The sequence below is a fragment of the Salvelinus namaycush genome, chromosome 32 (assembly GCF_016432855.1).
Source record: "Salvelinus namaycush isolate Seneca chromosome 32, SaNama_1.0, whole genome shotgun sequence".
Taxonomy (NCBI): Eukaryota; Metazoa; Chordata; class Actinopteri; order Salmoniformes; family Salmonidae; genus Salvelinus; species Salvelinus namaycush.
Window position 1 is genome coordinate 6,814,984 of NC_052338.1, and position 19,851 is coordinate 6,834,834.

The window sequence follows — 19,851 nt, forward strand, 5'->3', positions numbered from 1 at the left end:
CCTCCACCTCATCCTCCCCAAACAGCTGGGCATTGGCCAGGGCCTGGTCCAGCATGACGGCCCTGCGTTGGCACCAATCACTGAGCTCCGAGTGGCCTAGCCGCACCGCCCCAACACGCTCCCTCAGCCAATCGCGGTCGGCCGCGCAGCTGAGGGGCGCCAGGGATTGGCCGAGGGCCTCGAGGCGGTCGACCTCGGATCCTCTAGAGGAGATGGACTCTTGGACGGCCTGGGGTGGTGTGTGCGGAGAGGGGGAGGAGTGAAGGAGACCAGAAGAAAAACATAGGGAACAAATAAAGGATAAAATGAGGATGCAGATGAGAAATCATAAGGAACGAATGAAAGCTAAATATGTACGATAACTTACAAGAACAACATAAAATCATAAACAACAAAAAGGTTCAATGAAATATAATATATATTTGATATCAAATCATATCAAAATGTTGAGGGGAAAATGGTTGAGCCTGGGCTTCCCTTTCTTTCTCTCAATGGAAAGTAACCAGTCGTGTATTCCTGTACCATCCTCTAGTCTCCCTAGTTTCATTCCAGAGACTTAAACCCTCATTTCTGTCCTCATTCACCTCTTTTCGTCAAAGGAAACCAAAAACGCAACCCGTGTTTCGAGGGGGACACGTTACCTTGTGACACCGTCATCCACGCTACCGTCACGCACGTTACCTTGTGTTTTGTAATCTGCTGGGTGATCTTGGAAGTCTGGGTTCCCATGGGCTCGGCGGTGCTCAGGCGTCGCTCGGTGGCACTCAGCCACTCTCCAAGAGGCTCCACCGCCTCGTGGAACTGAAGTGCCAGCGCCTGCAGCTCCTCCAACTGGCACTGCCTGCAGAGGCGGGAGGAGGGAGAGAGGGGGTGAGCGTTTGGGTCGCCTTTGTATATCGACGTCTCACCGGGGATCCAAATAAGCATTCAGATACGACGGTCAGGAATGTGTGGGTTGTGTACTGCAGTACTGGTAATGCATTCTGTAGGTAGGCTAGTGTGTGTACTATGCATGCGTGTTCACTACGCATGGGTAAGAGTGTTTTTGTGGTGTTGAGATGTAGTCGCTGACTGTGGTGCATGTACGTGATGAATGTGTCCATGCAATAATGTGCGTTACCTTGCCCTGGCTTTCTCCAGCAGCTCGCCCCATCTCTCCCCCAGACTCTCCAGCTGCTTCTGGATCTTGTCTCTGTCCTGTGTCTCGGCCGTGGCTGCGATCCTCTCCCCCTCTCCCTGGATCATCTGAACAGTGGCTCTGCGGTCGTCCAGCAGTCTTTGTAACAGCTGGAAGATGAAAGACATAGACGGTCCGTTCAACACCACAAATAATACCAACTCTCATAATGTTTGTCCTGCATGTATATTAGGGTCAGGGGTATATTCAAGACCAGAAGAGTCGCTGCTTCTAGGATTTCGGTGTCAAGCAGTTGGTAAGATAAGCTAGAACATACTTCACATTCAACACCGCAATGTTTTGCAGTGTTCCTCAACAATACCGTGTCTCAAATATCAGGCCACCCCTGTTGTGACAACGTCCACGGTGAGTAGTAGCTCAATTTGGCAGTACTTCCCTGTCTGAAACCCTTCATAACTGTTCAGTGGCATTGACCGAGGCTTCCGGTGAAACGGCACTCATCTCCAGTTTCCTCTCCACTGAGCCTCAGTGAGGCTCGGCACGTTCAGTGGCGGACGTAAACACGTATGACTGAGTGGAGGAGCTGAACCGGCCGCAGCTCCTCGACTCACAAACACGGGAAGTGTTCCAGATAAAGAGGGAGAGCAGACAGTGTTTTTTTCAGCCTCTCGGATTCTCGGGGAAAAAACCATTGTAATCCGACATCTGTGTTAACTGGTGTGTTGAATGCCAACCAGACTGGCAGACTCAATTGAGCTTTTCCTCCGCCAAAACACTCAGATAATTAGGTGTGTGAGTGCGTTTCCCTTTCACGTGTTATGTGTCCCTTGGTGAAAATAAGGACTAATTAACAGTAATAGCCCATTCTATTATTATCTATGAATAAATAAAGTTTGTTTAGCTTAATTAAGCTTGTTTTTATGCAAATCTAGGTTCCACGTGTCTCTAATGGCCAGTAAATTCTTAGTCATAATGACAGAGTATCTGATATAGGGAAAAGAGCTGGTATTAAAATAAAATATATGTTCCTCACTACAACTCTCTCCATCTAGATACTCATCCCTTTCTCCACTCATCCCTTTCTCGCTCACCTTCTGTTCCTGGATCTGGGCCTTGACCACTCTGTACTCGGCTGACGGGGGCTTCTGATTGGCTACCAGTTCCTCCGTGTCACTCAGCCAGCTCAGAAGAGGCTCCAGGGCATCCTGGAACTTCCCACAATGCAACAGAGCTTCCTGCAACTGGGCGATGCGCTCTGCAATCTGGTCAAGGAACAATGCAGTGAGTGAGGGGGGGACAATGGCTGTATTGACATGGACGGGTATACACAGACAGACATAAACCTGATTCCTCACAAACCCATCATTCCATTCGCGCACAACAAACGTAACGCATAAATATGCATACTCAGTCAGACACAAACGCATGCACGCACACACAAACCATAGCACTACCATCAGCACAGACAGACCGATGGATAGATGGTCCGACGGACAGACTGACCCTCTTGTTGAGGGAGTTCCATCTGAGGTTGGTGGTCTCTAGGTCGTGCTCCAGAGCCTGGGTGTCTGTGTGTTTGGCTGCACTCTGGATCAGGCCCTGGCCCACCGCGTTCACGCGCTGCAGCTTGGGTTGAATGCTGTCCACCTGCTCCCTCTCCACCGCCTGAGAATGAGAGGGAGAAGAGGGAGGGAGGAGGAGAAAGGGATTATAAGGATTAGAGCGCTGGAAAGTAAGGGTGGCTGGAAAAGAGGGAGTTGAACACACCCTTTCCCCTGTCTGGCCACTTTACTCAAACAGACCACCATCTAGGGCTAGAGACACAGCATGATGGCAATGGGCGTCCAACTCGAAAGAAAACCAGCTCAAAGTCCTGAAATCCAAAACGGGGCTTAAATGCAAAATGGCTGCTTTCCCATAGAGCTGTATAGAGATTACAGGGATCTGAAATTAGCCATAATGGATCCCAATGGTAGAGATGCCAAACACACAAACACACACTACAGCCCAGAACTGGCAAACACACACTACAGCCCAAAACTGGCAAACACACACTACAGCCCAGAACTGGCAAACACACACTACAGCCCAGAACTGGCAAACACACACTACAGCCCAGAACTGGCAAACACACACTACAGCCCAAAACTGGCAAACACACACTACAGCCCAAAACTGGCAAACACACACTACAGCCCAAAACTGGCAAACACACACTACAGCCCAGAACTGGCAAACACACACTACAGCCCAAAACTGGCAAACACACACTACAGCCCAAAACTGGCAAACACACACTACAGCCCAGAACTGGCAAACACACACTACAGCCCAAAACTGGCAAACACACACTACAGCCCAAAACTGGCAAACACACACTACAGCCCAAAACTGGCAAACACACACTACAGCCCAAAACTGGCAAACACACACTACAGCCCAAAACTGGCAAACACACACTACAGCCCAAAACTGGCAAACACACACTACAGCCCAAAACTGGCAAACACACACTACAGCCCAAAACTGGCAAACACACACTACAGCCCAAAACTGGCAAACACACACATCGACCAGACCTGGCAAACACACACATCGACCAGACCTGGCAAACACACACATCGACCAGACCTGGCAAACACGCACATAGACCAGAACTGGCAAACACGCACATAGACCAGAACTGGCAAACACGCACATAGACCAGACCTGGCAAACACGCACATAGACCAGACCTGGCAAACACACACATAGACCAGACCTGGCAAACACACACATAGACCAGACCTGGCAAACACACACATAGACCAGAACTGGCAAACACACACATAGACCAGAACTGGCAAACACACACATAGACCAGAACTGGCAAACACACACATAGACCAGAACTGGCAAACACACACATAGACCAGAACTGGCAAACACACACATAGACCAGAACTGGCAAACGCACCCATAGACCAGAACTGGCCTAGGGGCTGGGACAAAATATTTGCTCTGAGAACAGTGGGAGGAATGAAGAGAAACAGAAGGACTACTAGACATTGAGCCGACGACGCGGACCCCAGACGCTCACGAAAACGGTGTGCTCTCGTTCTCTGTGGCCGACGTCAGTAAGTCATTTAATCGTGTTAACCCTTGTAAGGCTGCCGGCCCAGACGGCATCCCAAGCCGCGTCCTCAGATATGCAGACCAGCTGGCTGGAGTGTTTCTGGATATATTCAATCTCTCCATATCCCAGTCTGTTGTCCCCACTTGCTTCAACATGTCCACCATTGTTCCTGTACCCAAGAAAGTGAAGGTAACTGAACTAAATGACTATCGCCCCGTAGCACTCACTTCTGTCATCATGAAGTGCTTTGAGGAGCTAGTTAAGGACTCCACCTTACCCGACACCCTAGACCCACTGAAATTCACATTAAGGACTCCACCTTACCCGACACCCTAGACCCACTGAAATTCACATTAAGGACTCCACCATACCCGACACCCTAGACACACTGAAATTCACATTAAGGACTCCACCTTACCCGACACCCTAGACCCACTGAAATTCACATTAAGGACTCCACCTTACCCGACACCCTAGACCCACTGAAATTCACATTAAGGACTCCACCTTACCCGACACCCTAGACCCACTGAAATTCACATACCGCCCCAACAGATCCACGGACGATGCAATCGCCATCGCACTGCACACTGCCTTATCCCACCTGGACAAGAGGAATACCCTATGTAGGAATGCTGTTCATCGATTACAGCTCAGCCCTCAACACCCTAGTGCCCTGCAAGCTCACCCCTAAGCTCAAGGCCCTGGGTCTGAACCCCTCCCTGTGCAACTGGGTCCTGGACTTCCTAATGGGCCGACCCAAAGTGTTGAAGGTAGGCAACAACACCTCCGCCATGCTGATCCTCAACACGGGGGCCCCACAGGGGTGCGTGCTCAGCCACCTCCTGTACTCCCTGTTCACCTATGACGGCAAGGCCACGCACGTCTCCAACTCAATCATCAAGTTTGCTGACGAGAACAGCGGTAGGCCTGATTACCAACGACGAGCCCTGGAGGAGTGGTGCAAGGAATATAACCTCTCCCTCAACTTCAACAAAAAGGAGCCTGTCATGGACTACAAGAGAAAGCAGAGAGCACGTCCCCATCCACACCGACGGGGAGATGGTCAAAAGCGTCAAGTTCCTTGGCTTGCACATCACTGACAACCTGAAACGGTCCCTTCACACAGACAGCGTGGTGAGGAGTTTGAAGAAATGTGTCTTGGCCCCCTAAGACCCTCGCAAACTTCTACAGATTCACCATTGAGCGCATCCTGTGGGCCTGTATAAGCACCTGATACGGCAACTTCACCGCCTGCAACCTTAATCGACGTCATCGGCGCCCGGGGAGTAGTTGCTGCCTTGCTCAAGGGCAGAATGGCAGATTTTTCCACCTTGCCGGTTCTGGGATTTGAACCAGCAACCTTTTGGTTATTGGCCCAACGCTCTTAACCGTTACCTGCCACCACTTATATGTGTATATATATTTATAATCCTGTCTCTGACATTGCTCATTCTGATATATATATATATTATTTATGGGTTATGATGTGTATTGTTTTTGTATTTTATTGATAGGTATTACTGCACTGCTGGATCTAGAAACAAAAAGCACTTTGCTGCACTTTCGATAACATCTGCAAATCTGTGTATGCGACCAATAAACTTTGATTTGGATTCAATTCAAATGAGAGAAATACTAAGACAAAGGAAGTGCTTTGAACTATTGTTTGCCTTACAATGGCAATGTAAGTACAAAACTGTTGGGTTGCGTTTGTGAGAAGGAACGATGGGGAGGGGGACTTCTATGAGTAAGAGTTTTGTACTCTTTTGAGCCTCATCTAAGGTCAGTGTTTTTCTACACCGTATAATCACCTAGAAGCGGTTGTGTGGAAGCCCGTCTTTGATCTTGTTCTATAATGAACGGTTTTAGTGGATTCTGCTCATCTGGAGTAAATATTGTGTGAAAGTGCTGCTTTTCCACGCCAGGAGATGACGTGTAGGAGTTTGAAAGAGAACAGGGATGCTAAAATAGAACAAGATGTGTCTTGGTTTGTGTGTGTCACAGCTGTGTTGCGGTGATGGGCCTCCTCCCTGTTTCCAACAGGAAGTCTGACTGCCTCGACAACAATGAGCCTCAGCCATGACCCACTCTACCCTATCCATATCCCGGACAGTGTGTGTATTCTGTGTATTTGACTGAATGAACTTGTGTGTGTGTGTGTGTGTGTGTGTGTGTGTGTGTGTGTACACACGATGATGCACGTGTCCACACTCCTATTCTCATCCTTCTCTCCCATTCTCTCCCTCTCGCTAGCCAGCTCAAAGCGGTCTACTCCACTAAACCAGAGCTCGGAAAATATCTTGGATGTTTCTCATTCCTCCCCACCTCTTGAACCATGGCAGTGGATCAACAGTCACACAAACACACTCCTCCACTCTCTCTCCACCCTCCTTCACATTTCCCTTACTTTCGTCACTCACTCCTAACCTCTCACTTTCCCCTCCATCCCCCTCCAACCTCAACATCCCTTTTCTCTTCATTCGCTCCCCTCGTCTCCCTCTTGACCAAAACCTCAACCAGACATGGGCTTTCTCACTTTAACCGCAATTCAGTTTACATGGATTTCTTTTCATTGTATTTTTTACGTTTCTGGCTCAAAAGGAGAAAACTGTATAAAACTCAGACTTTCTACTATTTGTGTGACATCTCAATCAGTCTCGAATACAACGGGTGGGTCTAATCCTGAATGTTGATTGGTTAAAACCACATTCCAGCTGGTGTCTATTTCACAAGTTACCACCGGCTAAACCAAGGACGCTGAAATGCCCATTTACTCTGTTCCATCTCACTGAGCAATCCACTGTCTCATCAGCCCTGCTAGGAAATGTATAACAAGAATCTCCACTATAAAAAGCATCTAGACATTATCTTCCATTTCTTTAAGACTTTTTACATTTTGTTTCAATAATGAATTGAGATTTCCACCGTTCCATATAAAGTGAATGTGTCCGGAGGAGCCAGACAGCAAATTGAGCTGGTTGTCATAGCAACATACAAAACTTGTTTTCAGTTGACTGGCTAAATCGATACTTTGTTGCGAAGACTAAAATGTATGAGTGGAATTTTTGTTATATTTTCAGCGGCATGACTACGGATGAACGGGAAAAAAGAGATCGCAATAATACCCAGGCATGCAGATTTGGAGGATACTGCGTTGAATGACGGCAGGTAGCCTAGTGGTTTGAGCGTTGGGCCAGTAACCGAAAGGTTGCTGGATCGAATCCCCGAGCTGACAAAGTAAAAATCTGTCCTTCTGCCCCTGAACAAGGCAGTTAACCCACTGTTCCCCGGTAGGCCGTCATTGTAAATAAGAATTTGTTCTTAACTGACTTGCCTAGTTAAATAAAGGTTCAATTAAAAAAGAAATATGTAGAGAAAAGCTGTAACGGAAAAAAAAGTTACGAATACTGGGATGTGCGTTGCTTTGAGGGCTGGCTAGCAGAGAATAAAAAAAAGTTGTTGACTTCAAAAATGTCACTAAGGAAGAGTTTAACATCCTTCTCCGACAGTTTTATGGAAATGTACTCCGGAGTGGGCTCAACCGGTTCCTAAATGACCCACCCATCGGTCGCAGCTGGTGCCTTATGAAGGGCACTGAATTTACCACCTCCAATCAGCTAAGAAGGCAAGGAAAGAATATCAAACAGCCACCCTCCCATCACCGATAAGGACAAGGCCCAGCTCCAAAACTCCCAGGCTCTGAGTCCCGGTACACCAAGGGGTCTGGTCCAGAAAGTGTGGTTCGACCTCCAGCCCAACTCATTCCTCGTAAAACCAGACGACAACGGTCTAAGGTATGTTGTTCAAAGCCTGCTACTGGAAAACAATTTTATAATAACGCATTCTCTCTCTCTCAGATACGCCACTCTCGCATATAACGAGGCCACAAAGAATCATCTGGACCCAAGGGAGAGGGGCAGGGAGTCCAAGAGGGGATTCATGTTCGAGCAGCCAGGGAACCCACTATGCCCGGTGGCATCACTGGAGAAATATCTATCGAAATGCCCTTAAATTTTATCTCCACCCAAGGAATGGAGAGTGTATCGGGGACTCGATCTGGTAAAAGTCAGAGCCGATGGGCGTGAACTATCTGGCAGAACTTCTACCCAAGATCTGCTGGGCAGCGGGAACAACTACATACACAAAATCACAGCATCAGGACCACGACAGTCCAGAAACTGGCCAATGCTGGTTTAGAAGCGAGGGAGCTACTGACAGAAAACGCTGGAGCAACATCCTGGCCGAAAAACAAAGAGAACACTGCAGCACCATCAACACCCAAAAGGCTGAAGCAAGGCAGCGGCAGTAGTAGCACAGACCCCGACAGATATTTAAACCAACGCACCATCATCCAGGGGAATGTACAGATATATGTGACATACAATAAGTAGCTATGTCAGCTGTGGTGGATAGGAAATAGAATGCATGGTTTCATTTATTAAAATCCGCTCAAATGAATGTCGTGGACTGTCTTTTGCCTGAACAGTGTCCTGACAAGACAGCACATTTTCTCTGCCAGGCAAAGTCGCGCATCATTAGCTAACTAGAAAACAGCTTAAACAAATGCAAATGCAGCTACTTTGCTGTTATTCTGACTGCACTTTTTGACGTGACTGTAAATTAGCCGGAGTTGGCAAGCAAGGGATAAGAACTTTGCCGGTCAGTATGGCAATGGAACATTTAGAACGAACGACTGGGTCGCGTCTATAGATACAAAAACAAAAAGACTGAACGACTGGGTCAGGTCTACAGCAACCCTAGATTTGGATGATATATCGGCACGGTTTGCCGGCCTTTCGATTTAGTCTCGGGCCTAACAACACCCGTGCCAATATGTCCTCCAAACACCGGCATCTCTGGAATTATCACTTAATTATCTCGCTCTCCAAACACCAAAAACCACAAGAACTCACTAAACACCGATGTGTTAAAACAGTGTGTGTCAGCGTGTGTCCGAGCGCGTGCGTGTGTGTACACGTGTTTGTGTGTGCGCTGCATGCACACGTGGGCGCGCTCGAAGTCGGTGTGTGAAGTCCACGTGTGCGTTTCCATGCGTGTGTCCATGGAGATAACCAGCTAACGCAGTACAGCAGAGAGGCAGCCAGCAGCAGTCTTCATGGCTGGCGTCCAGAGCATGACTCAGGAACAATCACCACCTTAAATCATGACAAACGAACAAGCGCCAGCTAACATAAACAACCAGTCTGATTCAACTCCATTTCACCTCCAGACTGGAACTAACGTCACGGCCAATATTGCATGCAGACACACCCCACACTATAGTCCTTCATAGCATGCTGAAGTTGAAGTATGAACCGTAGTGCCAACTAGATTAACGACACGAGTTGGTTTCCCACCGAACACCGCAACAGACCAAGCCACATACATTCATTCACAAACCTTATCCACAAAAGGGACAGTTACAGGGACTGTGAAGAAACACAGCCGTTTTACACATCTTGTATTGCAATTTGCACTATATTATGTATTCGATCTATATATTGTGTGAATGTACTGACATGCAGGCTGTTTGCGACGTTTTAAATGTGTGTCGTTCAGTCCTTGACTATAATGCTCTGTACCATGTATTGTGTCATGTTTCATGTGGACCCCAGGAAGAGTCGCTGATGCTTTTGCAGCGGCCAATGGGGATCCTAATAAATACCAAATCGGGACAGTGTAAAACACTACTGTTAAAGTCCAACACGTGTATACATTCCCTTACTGTATATAGACAGCTTGTCCACATGCTACTGAGAAAGTCGCAGTGGGCGTATTGACTTACATAAATAGAGTGGGACTAATCTGATCACTCTTCTGAGACAACTACAGTGACACAATATCACTCCATCCAAATCAAGGACAGGGATAACAGCCCGTTATGCGGTCACCGACTTCCCTATCTTCCCTCGTTCCCGCTCTTCCTGCCTTTGCGCTGCCCTCTCACTCTCTTCCTGTCTCTCTCCATCCTTATCCCCCCCGGTTTCCTTTTTAGTAGAAGGATCTATTTTTTGCCCTGGCCACCATGTTAGAATATTGCAGTAGTTTATGATGGTCAGACCAGGCAGTGCTGAATCAATCGATCATCACAGTGGTAGAGAAACATCCTTGTTGATGATAGATTGCATTTGAAAAGGAACCCAAGCTCATGCTAAATTTCTGCACTCGGGCCATTGTGGACCTTAATCTCGCCGCGCTCTCGCTCTCTCCTTCACCCCTTTCCATCGCTCTTCCCTTTCCCTCATTCTCCCCCTCTCTCGCTCCCTCCCTTTCAGGTTTTTCCTCTTTTGCAGGTGCTTCCTGGATGTCTGCTTGTCTTTCAGTGCCATCATTATCATATGAAATATGTCCGTGTTACCGGATCTGAGTTCTCCTACAGTACACTCTTTGCACTCTGTGTTTAAGCATCTCTCCTGTCTGTCAGTCTCTCCTGCCTTTCTGTTCCATCTTCCAATGTAAACACGTTACTCTTATCTTTCTTCTAAACATGAATGTGTGTCAGCGTGCTCATGTTACATTCAGAAAAGATCAAATACGTTGACCAAACGGAATCACGTGAAATTGAACACCGGACTGTGTGTGTTATTATGTAGGGTTGTCCCCGGCTAAAAATCTTGGTCGACCAAGAGTCGTCTGTTCTTTCGACAAATCGATTGGTAGATATATTTGAACGTGTATTTTTCCATATAGACATATCTTTTGTGTTTTAATCAAATCAACTATATTCACTGAGATGGTCTGATGCTTTAAGCACACTGTTTGATTAAATAATTAAGACACACAAATGACTAGAGGTAGTCTGACCAGCAATTGATTTGATTGTGCCGGGCCTGGCTCAGACATGCTGGGCTTTGTTAAAAAACAATGACAGCGAGTGACTGTGACTAGCACCCGTTGTCTCCCTCTCCTCCCTGCTGCATAGACCACCACAGAACATCAAGTGTTTATCACTCTGTCCATGTTGCTGAAGCTGTAACATAATTACAGCCATTTCTGACTGAAAAGTTCTGTTACCGAAATCTGAAAAACATTCCCTATACTCTCAATCCCTCCTCTCTTGCACGTAACCAATAGGAAGTGACCTATAGCATATCATAATCACATCAATAAATTGGTTATGACAAACTCCGAACACCATAACAGCAAAATGGATGCAGAGGGCATGACAAATAAACTTGAAACAGGGGAATGTTTACTGGTCGCTCAGGAGGTAAAGTTGAATTCAGATGTGTGGAATACATTTGACTAGTTGTGGAAAATACTGGAGATCAATAAAAATAAGTTAAGGAGCAAGCGCTGCGTGGATATTAAATGTGCCAAGCAGGTGCTGTAAAGATTACAATATAATTTCTCTGACCTTTTGGAACAATGTAAACACTAAATACATTACAAGCGTACCAGACTGTCAGTTATAACGTTTTTTTGTTAAGCCTTCATTACAGCGAAGACTAAAAACAGTCACATTCATTGGTGAATTGGTGTCATGGAATCAGTAGGCTATTAAACAAAAACTCAAACAGTTAACAGAAGCAGGATCTGTCTTATTTCTGTGCATACAGTGCTTTCGGAAAGTATTCAGACCACGTTCACTTTTTCCACATTTTGTTACATTAAAGCCTTATTCTAAAATGGATTCAATTGTCCCCCCCCCCTCATCAATCTACACACAACATCCCATAATAACAAAGCAACATGTTGAGACATTTTTGGAAATGTATTAAAAAAAAAAGTATTCAGACCCTTTACTCAGTACTTTGTTGAAGCACCTTTGGCAGTGATAACAGCCTCGAGTCTTCTTGGGTATGACGCTACAAGCTTGGCACACCTGTATTTGGGGAGTTTCTCCCATTCTTCTCTGCAGATCCTCTCAAGCCCTGTTAGGTTTGATGGGAAGCCTCGCTGCGCGGCTATTTTCAGGTCTCTGTGTCACTCAAGGATATTCAGAGACTTGTCCCGAAGCCACTCCTGCGTTGTTTTGGCTGTGTGCTTATGGTCGTTGTCATGTTGGAAGGTGAACCTTCACCCCAGTCTGAGGTCTTGAGCGCTCTGGAGCAGGTTTTCATCAATGATCTCTCTGTACTTTGCTCCGTTCATCTTTCCCTCGATCCTGACTAGTGTCCCAGTCCCTGCCGCTGAAAAACATCCTCCCAGCATGATGCTGCCACCACCATGCTTCACCGTAGGGATGGTGCCAGGTTTCTTCCAGACGTCACGCTTGGTACTCAGGCCAAAGAGCTTAATCTTGGTTTCATCAGACCAGAAAATCTTGTTTCTCATGGTCCATTAGGTGCCTTTTGGCAAACTCCAAGCAGGCTGTCATGTGCCTTTTACTGAGGAGTGGCTTCCGTCTGGCCACTCTATCATAAAGGCCTGATTGGTGACGTGCTGCAGAGATGGTTGTCCTTCTAAAAGGTTCTCCCATCGGGTTCTTGGTCACCTCCCTGACCAAGGCCCTTCTCCCCCGATTGCTCAGTTTGGCCGGGCGGCCAGATCTTGGAAGAGTCTTGGAAGTTCCAAACTTCTTCCATTTAAGAATAATGGAGCCCACTGTGTGCTTGGGGACCTTCAATGCTGCAGAAATGTTTTGTCTCGGCGCTCTACGGACAAATCCTTCGACCTCATGGCTTGGTTTTTGCTCTGACATGCACTGTCAACTGTGGGACCTTATATAGACAGGTGTGTGCCTTTCTAAATCATGTCCAATCAATTGAATTTACCACAGGTGGACTCCAATCAAGTTGTAGAAACATCAAGGATGATCAATGGAAACAGGATGCACCTGAGCTCAATTTCGTGTCTCATCGCACAGGTTCCAAATACTTAAGTAAATAAGGTATTTCAGTTTCTAAAAACCTGTTTTGACTTTTCCATTATGGGGTATTGTATGTAGATTGATTTTAGAATAAGGCTGTAATGTAACAACATGTGGAAAAGGGGAAGAGATCTGATACTTTCTGGATGGTGTATAAAGCCAGGCAGATTTAACAGTTAGACTACGTGCTTCTACACCTGCATTGCTTGCTGTTTGGGGTTTTAGGCTGGGTTTCTGTACAGCACTTCGAGATATTAGCTGATGTACGAAGGGCTATATAAAATAAACTTGATTTGATTTATTGATTATAGACCTGTTTCAGTTGGGGTTTCCTCTCTCTTCACTTTCCTTAGACAATAAGTCAAGGGCTGTTTTCTCCTGTCTTCATTCTGCTGCTGCCTCCGCCGCATTGTTCTCCACACCAATATGCTAGTTAACAATGCTATTACAGTATGCAATATAGCAACATGGTCTAGGGAAAGGAGCTAATTCAACAGCTCACTGATGTATTTCAGAACCACTGAAACGCAGGAGAAAGCGCATTTGTTATAAAATAATATTATTTTTTATTAGTGTTGCACCGTTGTCTTACTTAATATAACAATATACAATTTCTGTAACACGTCTTAGAGTGATGGACTGTGCCATCCCCACGGCCTCCACAATGGATTAGTCCACTCAGACAGGTGTCTTGTACACCATGATATACATATTTCATTTTTTTTTGCTACTGCTCGACTAAAGCCTATCGACCAGTCGACTAAATGGGGTCAGCGCTAGTGTTATGTACACTACCGGTCAAAGGTTTTACAACACCTACTCATTCAAGGGTTTTCTTTATTTTGTACTATTTTCTACATTGTAGAATAATAGTGAAGACATCAAAACTATGAAATAACACATATGGAATCATGTAGTAACCAAAAAAAGTGTAAAAACAAATCAAAATATATTTTATATTTGAGATTCTTCAAATAGCCACCCTTTGCCTTGATGACAGCTTTGCACACTCTTCTGATTGGCCCTGCCAGGTTAGCCCTCCTTATCATTTTACCAGGGCCTTATCTTTGAGTACTACCAGGTGTTCAGCCATACAGCTATTTCTTCCCTCACAGAGTGCTCTCTCTTGCACCAAAATGGCCGCCATTTCCATAGAAAAAAAAACATGAATTACCAAACTTGCCGCTAAAACAATCTACAGTCGCTTGTATATTTGGTTTCCTGTCCAAAGTGGCCTTTGGCATTGAAGAGGGCGTGACTGGCCATAGCTGAGAGGTCAGCGGCTCAGATAGACCCTGGCACTCCCTTATCTTCTATTTATATTCCCCCCCCGACAACTTCGTACAGTGTTTGTGTGTTACTGGCAACAGCAACTCTCCCTCCATAGATCCCTAGTGTTTACTTCTCACTTCCTTATCTCTGGAATAGTGCCATTGGACTGTGGAGAGGAGAGAGAGAGAGATAAAAAGGGTAGAGAGAGAAAGAGAGAGAGAAAGAGGGTAAGGGTGAGGGGAGGACGAGAGAGAAAGAGAGAGAAGAGAGGGGGTGAAAGAGTAGAGAGAGGGGGAGGCATGGGGTGAATTTTATGGTTGGGAGATTGCTACCCTGCCAACGGACAGTGATTTTCTTTTCCCCTCAGAAACCTCCTTGTACTACAGTAGACTGTAACTCTAATCCTCTCCAGTCAAATCCAGGCTGACAGGACAGGGCATCTGATTGCATTTAGGAGGGCCAGAGAGACCGTGACTACGCATAAACCACACATACTAAATTAGATGCCCACAGGCACACACCCATAGTAAATGAGATGAGGACCAGGCCACCAGTGTGTGTAGCTGATGGAGTCAGTCATTTAATAATAAAAACCCTGGAGGCCATCAGGAGTTAATCAGGAGTCCATTAGGCAGGCAGGGACAAGGACACCCCAGACAGACCAACAGTGTGAAGCAGAGAAGGCCCTAGTTTAGGCATGACAGACAGTCAAACACACTGGCCCAGAAATACATACCCACATAAATACACACAGACAAACAGCACAGGGAGAGAACTGGATGGAAGTACAGTATGTGGTGGTGAGGACGTGCAAACACTAACGCAAGACGTACGAGACGGTAAGGTGCAAACAAATACTGGCCGAATACTACAGTCATTTACTCCCACGTACAGAACCACACACACACACACAAACAAACACAGGGGGAGTCGGAAGAGAATGGAAAAGAACACTGTGAGGATATGCAGATCCGAAAGGCACGGAAGTCACACAGAGACTTTGATCCAGGCAAACAAACTACTAGCACACTGAAATGTCCGTGAAAGGGTGCAGCCTGTGTGCTTAACTGCCAAATTCAGACTTGAATTGCTCAATGAAACCACATGGTGATGATATATAAATTCCCATTCTCTTATAAACAGTTTAGAATTATATCTAATAAAGTAATCAAAACCAATGTCTGAAAATGTCAAAAGAAGTCAAAAGTCTCACTGCATACAGCGAATATGAATCCCGGCCCTTCTAACACTGAACTCATACACAAGTTACATTGAAACAGATGGAAGTGCTTACTTCAAAGCCTGTGATCTATGTGCACGTACACAAACATGTGAGGTACGTAAAACACCCCTACTGTAAGTTGGGCCATTTGAAACAGATTAGTCGAGCTGTTATTTAGAGTCAATGCAAACGACACATAGCGGTTTATAAGCCATGCGCTTAAATAGTGCCAACACCGCACTTTACATTAAAAAAAGAAGCACATGATATTCTCTAACGGAATGTTCTGCCTCAAGTACATTTCTCGAACATGCTCCCTCATACACAATCGTATACACACAGACAGCCTGAGGGTACTTTCCATTAAATGGACAGACCCCTCCTTGTGCATCATACTGCAATCATTTACAGTCTAACTACAGCAGTACAACAAGCTATGTGGCCCCAACCCCCTTTTCCACTGCATTTTCCAAGCAGTATCTATATCAACCTAATGCCTTTGCAATACTGAAATGAATTGAGAGCCACTGTGATCACACTGCCTCCTATAGCCCAATGAGATATTAATACTAAGAACATGCTAAGACCAATCAGAATGAAGACAAGAGGACGGTGCTGAGAAGAGGGGTTTAGACTGAGAACTTGAGACACTGCACCAAGTACATAAACACCACCTTACCCTGAAACGTAGCCTACCAAGCTGAGACTGACCCACTGACTGAAACACTGACCAGCGGCGTCAGTTTCTGTCTGACTGGATCTTGACCATTGATTATAAACCTCAATTAAAGACGGATGGAAAACGGTTATACCTCAACCTGGGTCTCTATGTCGGGGCAGGGTGAGGGCGCTCCTCCCTGCCCTGTGGTCACTGGCCCTGAGGGGGTCTCACAGTCCGACCCTTCAGTCTCTGTTGTGGCAACTGGGGCCCTCTGGTCCTCCAACTGGCCCTCCCTGAAAAGCCCCTGGAGTAACCCAGATTCCAGCTCCTCCCACTCCCTGTTGGTACAAGGGGGGTCCAAGGCCGAGCCGTCAGACTCCCAGTCACTGTCCCCAGTCATGGACCCAAGGACGAAGTCCACTCCCGACTGGGTACCCTCAGAGTACGAGTCTCCATAGTCCAGCTCCTGGGCGTCCTCGCATGCGGAACCCCCGTCGGACCCCTGGGGGAGCCGCTCCGGGGCGGCCAAGTAAACAAAGCTGTCGGAGCAAAGGAAGGCCCCCTCGTCTGGCTCAGGGCAGGGTTTGGGGACAGGGCTGGGGGGTGTTGAGGAGTCCAGCGGGGAGGGGGGGCAGTCCTGAGGGAACGGGGGTGGCACGGAGACCGCCAGGTAAACAAAACTGTCAGTGGCCACAAAAGCGTCAGAGTTTTTGCTGTCCAGGCCTGGCCCTCTTGGCTCATGCTTGACGGGGGACAGTGGTAAGGGTGAAGGGGGGGCAGAGTCTCTTTGTTGGGCAGGGGAGTGTGAAAGAGGGAGAGAGTCTGCAAGAGCTTTGGGGGTGCTTGTGGACCTCTGGTCCATGTCTTGCCCAGACATGTTCAGAGAAGAAACCTTATCTGCGGGGACAAAGCAGTTCCAAGTGTCTGATGACGCAAGTGTCATCCCCTCAGTGACAGAGGTTGTCTCCTTAGCAACTTCACTAATCTCTGAAGAGAACAGCTCCTCTTGACAGGAAGTTAGTTCAGCAACATCCTCTGCAGTACTAACCCTCATTTCTCCATCTGAGTGGGTCGACCCAGGGGATTGGTCCACGCTAGCCTCCTCACTGTCACAACTAGGCTCAGGTTGCTCACATGCACTCGAGTCTGGCACCCTCTCCTTCGCCTCCTCCACCTCCTGTTCTTCCCCCTTGGCATAAGGGTTCTGTGGGCTGGGGGATGGAGGTGGTGGGGAGGCCGTGTGGAGGCACAACCCTGTTTCCTCGACCTCTTGAACCGATGACGCCCCGCTGTCCAGTTCCCACTCGCTCTCAGCGGGTGGCTCGTGTTCACAGTCGTTCTGGGTGGTGTCGGACAAAGCAGTTCTGTCTGGCTGGGACATGTGGACCCCGCTTGAGTCGGACTCAGGGAGAAGTCCGCAGACCGAGTCCATTTCAGTAGTCTCGGGACAACGCCGCTCTTCTTCGCCTTCATAATCAATTACACATTGCTCTTCTTCATCAATATGATATTGTTCATCTTCAACGAGAACCCGATGGAGTTCATAACAGGGCTGTGCTTCCTCCAGGTCAGTGTGTTCAGAGGTCTGTAGTTGGACCTGGTCCATGTGTTCAGGACTAGGTGGTGGGGGAACTGAGAAGGGGTTTTCCAACCGGGGCTCAGCGCAATCAGTTTCTGTCCTTTGATCGATATCCATAGGGGCAGTTTCCACAAAATATATACAGGCATCAGTGGCTTCCTCCTGCTCCTCCTCTTCCTCATCCTCCTCCTCTACACTGGCTAGGGTGTAGGGATCTGTTGCCTCACTAGATTCAGGGTCCACAGAGCTCTCCCCTCCCTCCTCCTCTAAACATTGTCTCTCCAGCTCTAGGAAAAGGTCATCTGAGCCAGCCCCTGAGCTGGGGCAGGGGGAGGCACTGGGGGCCCTAGGCCCACCAAAACCTGTTGGAGGGGTAAGAAGTGGCCAATGTCCAGAAGACTCTGATTGTTGGGGTTCCCAGCCCTCTCCAGAGTCCCCCTCCCAACATTGGTCAATTATCTCCCTATTCTCCAGCTTCAGCATTGCCTCCCACTCCCTCTCCTCTCTCCTAGCCCTCTCCTCCTCTTCTTCAATTTCCCCTTTCTTATCCGCCACTTCTCCCCCCTCTCTTGTCCCTTCTTCCTCCCCTTTTCCTTCTTCCTCCATGTCCACTTCATCCTCCTCCAGCTCCTGTAAGATCCTGCGTTCATCCTCCTCGAATTTGAGCTCAGAGGCGGTTCGTTGCCGGAGCTCACCATTAGGGGGAACCCAGCCCAAAAGTCCCACTTCACCCCCCTCCTGGCTGAGGCAGGGGGAGAGTGGCAGCCCTCCATGGGCCAGCCCCTCCTCTTCCTGGAGGAAAGGTGAGGGGGGGTCCAGTAGGTAGAATGACTCCTCGTCCAGGTCACTGTCCTCTCCCAATAAGGGGGGCAGGGGAGGCAGGACGGGGAAGAGGTGGCGCATGCCCCCGTGGGACCTCTTTCCCCCTCTCATGCTGCGGGGCCAGGTGCGTGCTTTGGTCGGGGGGCAGAACACCGGTTTCGGTGGGGCCAACTGGGGTAGGAGAGGGGCTTTGTCCAGGTCTTGTTCTAGGAGAGGAGAGTCCGTCTCTCTTTCAGAGTCAGAAGCCTTGGCCGCTTCAGGGCTCTCCTCAGTAATTATTTTGATACCAGCTTTGGGAGATACAGCCGGGCGCCTATGATGCTTGTCTTTTTTTTTGTCCAGCTGTGCGGTAGCATTGGGACTCTGCTGTGGGGTGCTCCCAGAGCCCTGGTGGTGTTGGGTAGGTAACTGCACCGATGGTTGTTCTTTTGAGGGGGAGGGTAGTGCATGTGTTTGCTTGTGTTGTTTTTGGAGCAGGGGGTGAAGTTGTTTTTGCCTGCTGACAGGGTGCTGTTGGAGGGGGGGAATGGGACTCAGTGTCAACGAAGGGGAGGATGAGACAGGAGTGTGAGGACCCCCGGACGACAAAGTGGAAGGCGAGTAAGGAGGTAAGGGGGGTGTGGAGGTGGTTGGAGGGGTTGGTGGCGGAAGTAGAGAAAGTGGAATCCCAGGACCGGACAGACGCTTCTCAGCACTCTCCCCAGGAGAAAACTCAAGCCTCTCTGCAAACTCTGGGTAACTGGGGGGCATAAACGCCTTCCAGGAACGACGATTGGGGTTGTCTTTCTTATCGCTGCCCTGGTGGCGCCTTTTTACTGCGGCTGCCCCACAGGAGGCAGAGGACAAGGGTGTGATGGGTAAACCAGAACCACCGCAACTTCCAGGTGGCGACATGCTCTGGGGATCGCCGGTTAGCTTGAGGGCGTCAAAGATCACCCTTTCGTCCAGTCTTTTAACTCCGGCATCAGCGTGCGCCCTTGACACAAAGACGCTCCCTAAGTCAGCCCCGATGGTGCCGTTGCTGGAGAGGGTGCTGGCCTCTCCGCCGCCGCCAGAGCCCAGGGTGCTGCGCGAGGGCTGGCTGAGCTTGGAGGAGCCCTGGTCGATCTGCTCGTTAATGCGCATGGTGTCGTAGATGGACCGCTGGGGGACATAGCAGTCCTCGATGTAGGCCTCATCCTCGTCCCCCTTCCCCAGGCATCGGGGGTTTTGCCTCAGGCAGTCCGG

At 48.1% G+C, this 19,851-nt stretch overlaps 1 protein-coding gene across 1 annotated transcript in view; it reads right to left on the reverse strand.

The window, feature by feature from the left end:
* LOC120026773 (microtubule-actin cross-linking factor 1-like) overlaps nt 1-19,851 on the reverse strand; it is a 144,532-nt gene that overhangs the window by 35,037 nt on the left and 89,644 nt on the right. The window contains exons 60-63 of the mRNA XM_038971490.1: nt 2,642-2,803; nt 2,230-2,400; nt 1,121-1,287; nt 682-841 (exon numbers count right to left, since the gene is read on the reverse strand). Of these exons, the coding sequence (XP_038827418.1) occupies nt 682-841; nt 1,121-1,287; nt 2,230-2,400; nt 2,642-2,803 (660 nt within the window). The remainder of the gene's footprint in view (nt 1-681; nt 842-1,120; nt 1,288-2,229; nt 2,401-2,641; nt 2,804-19,851) is intronic.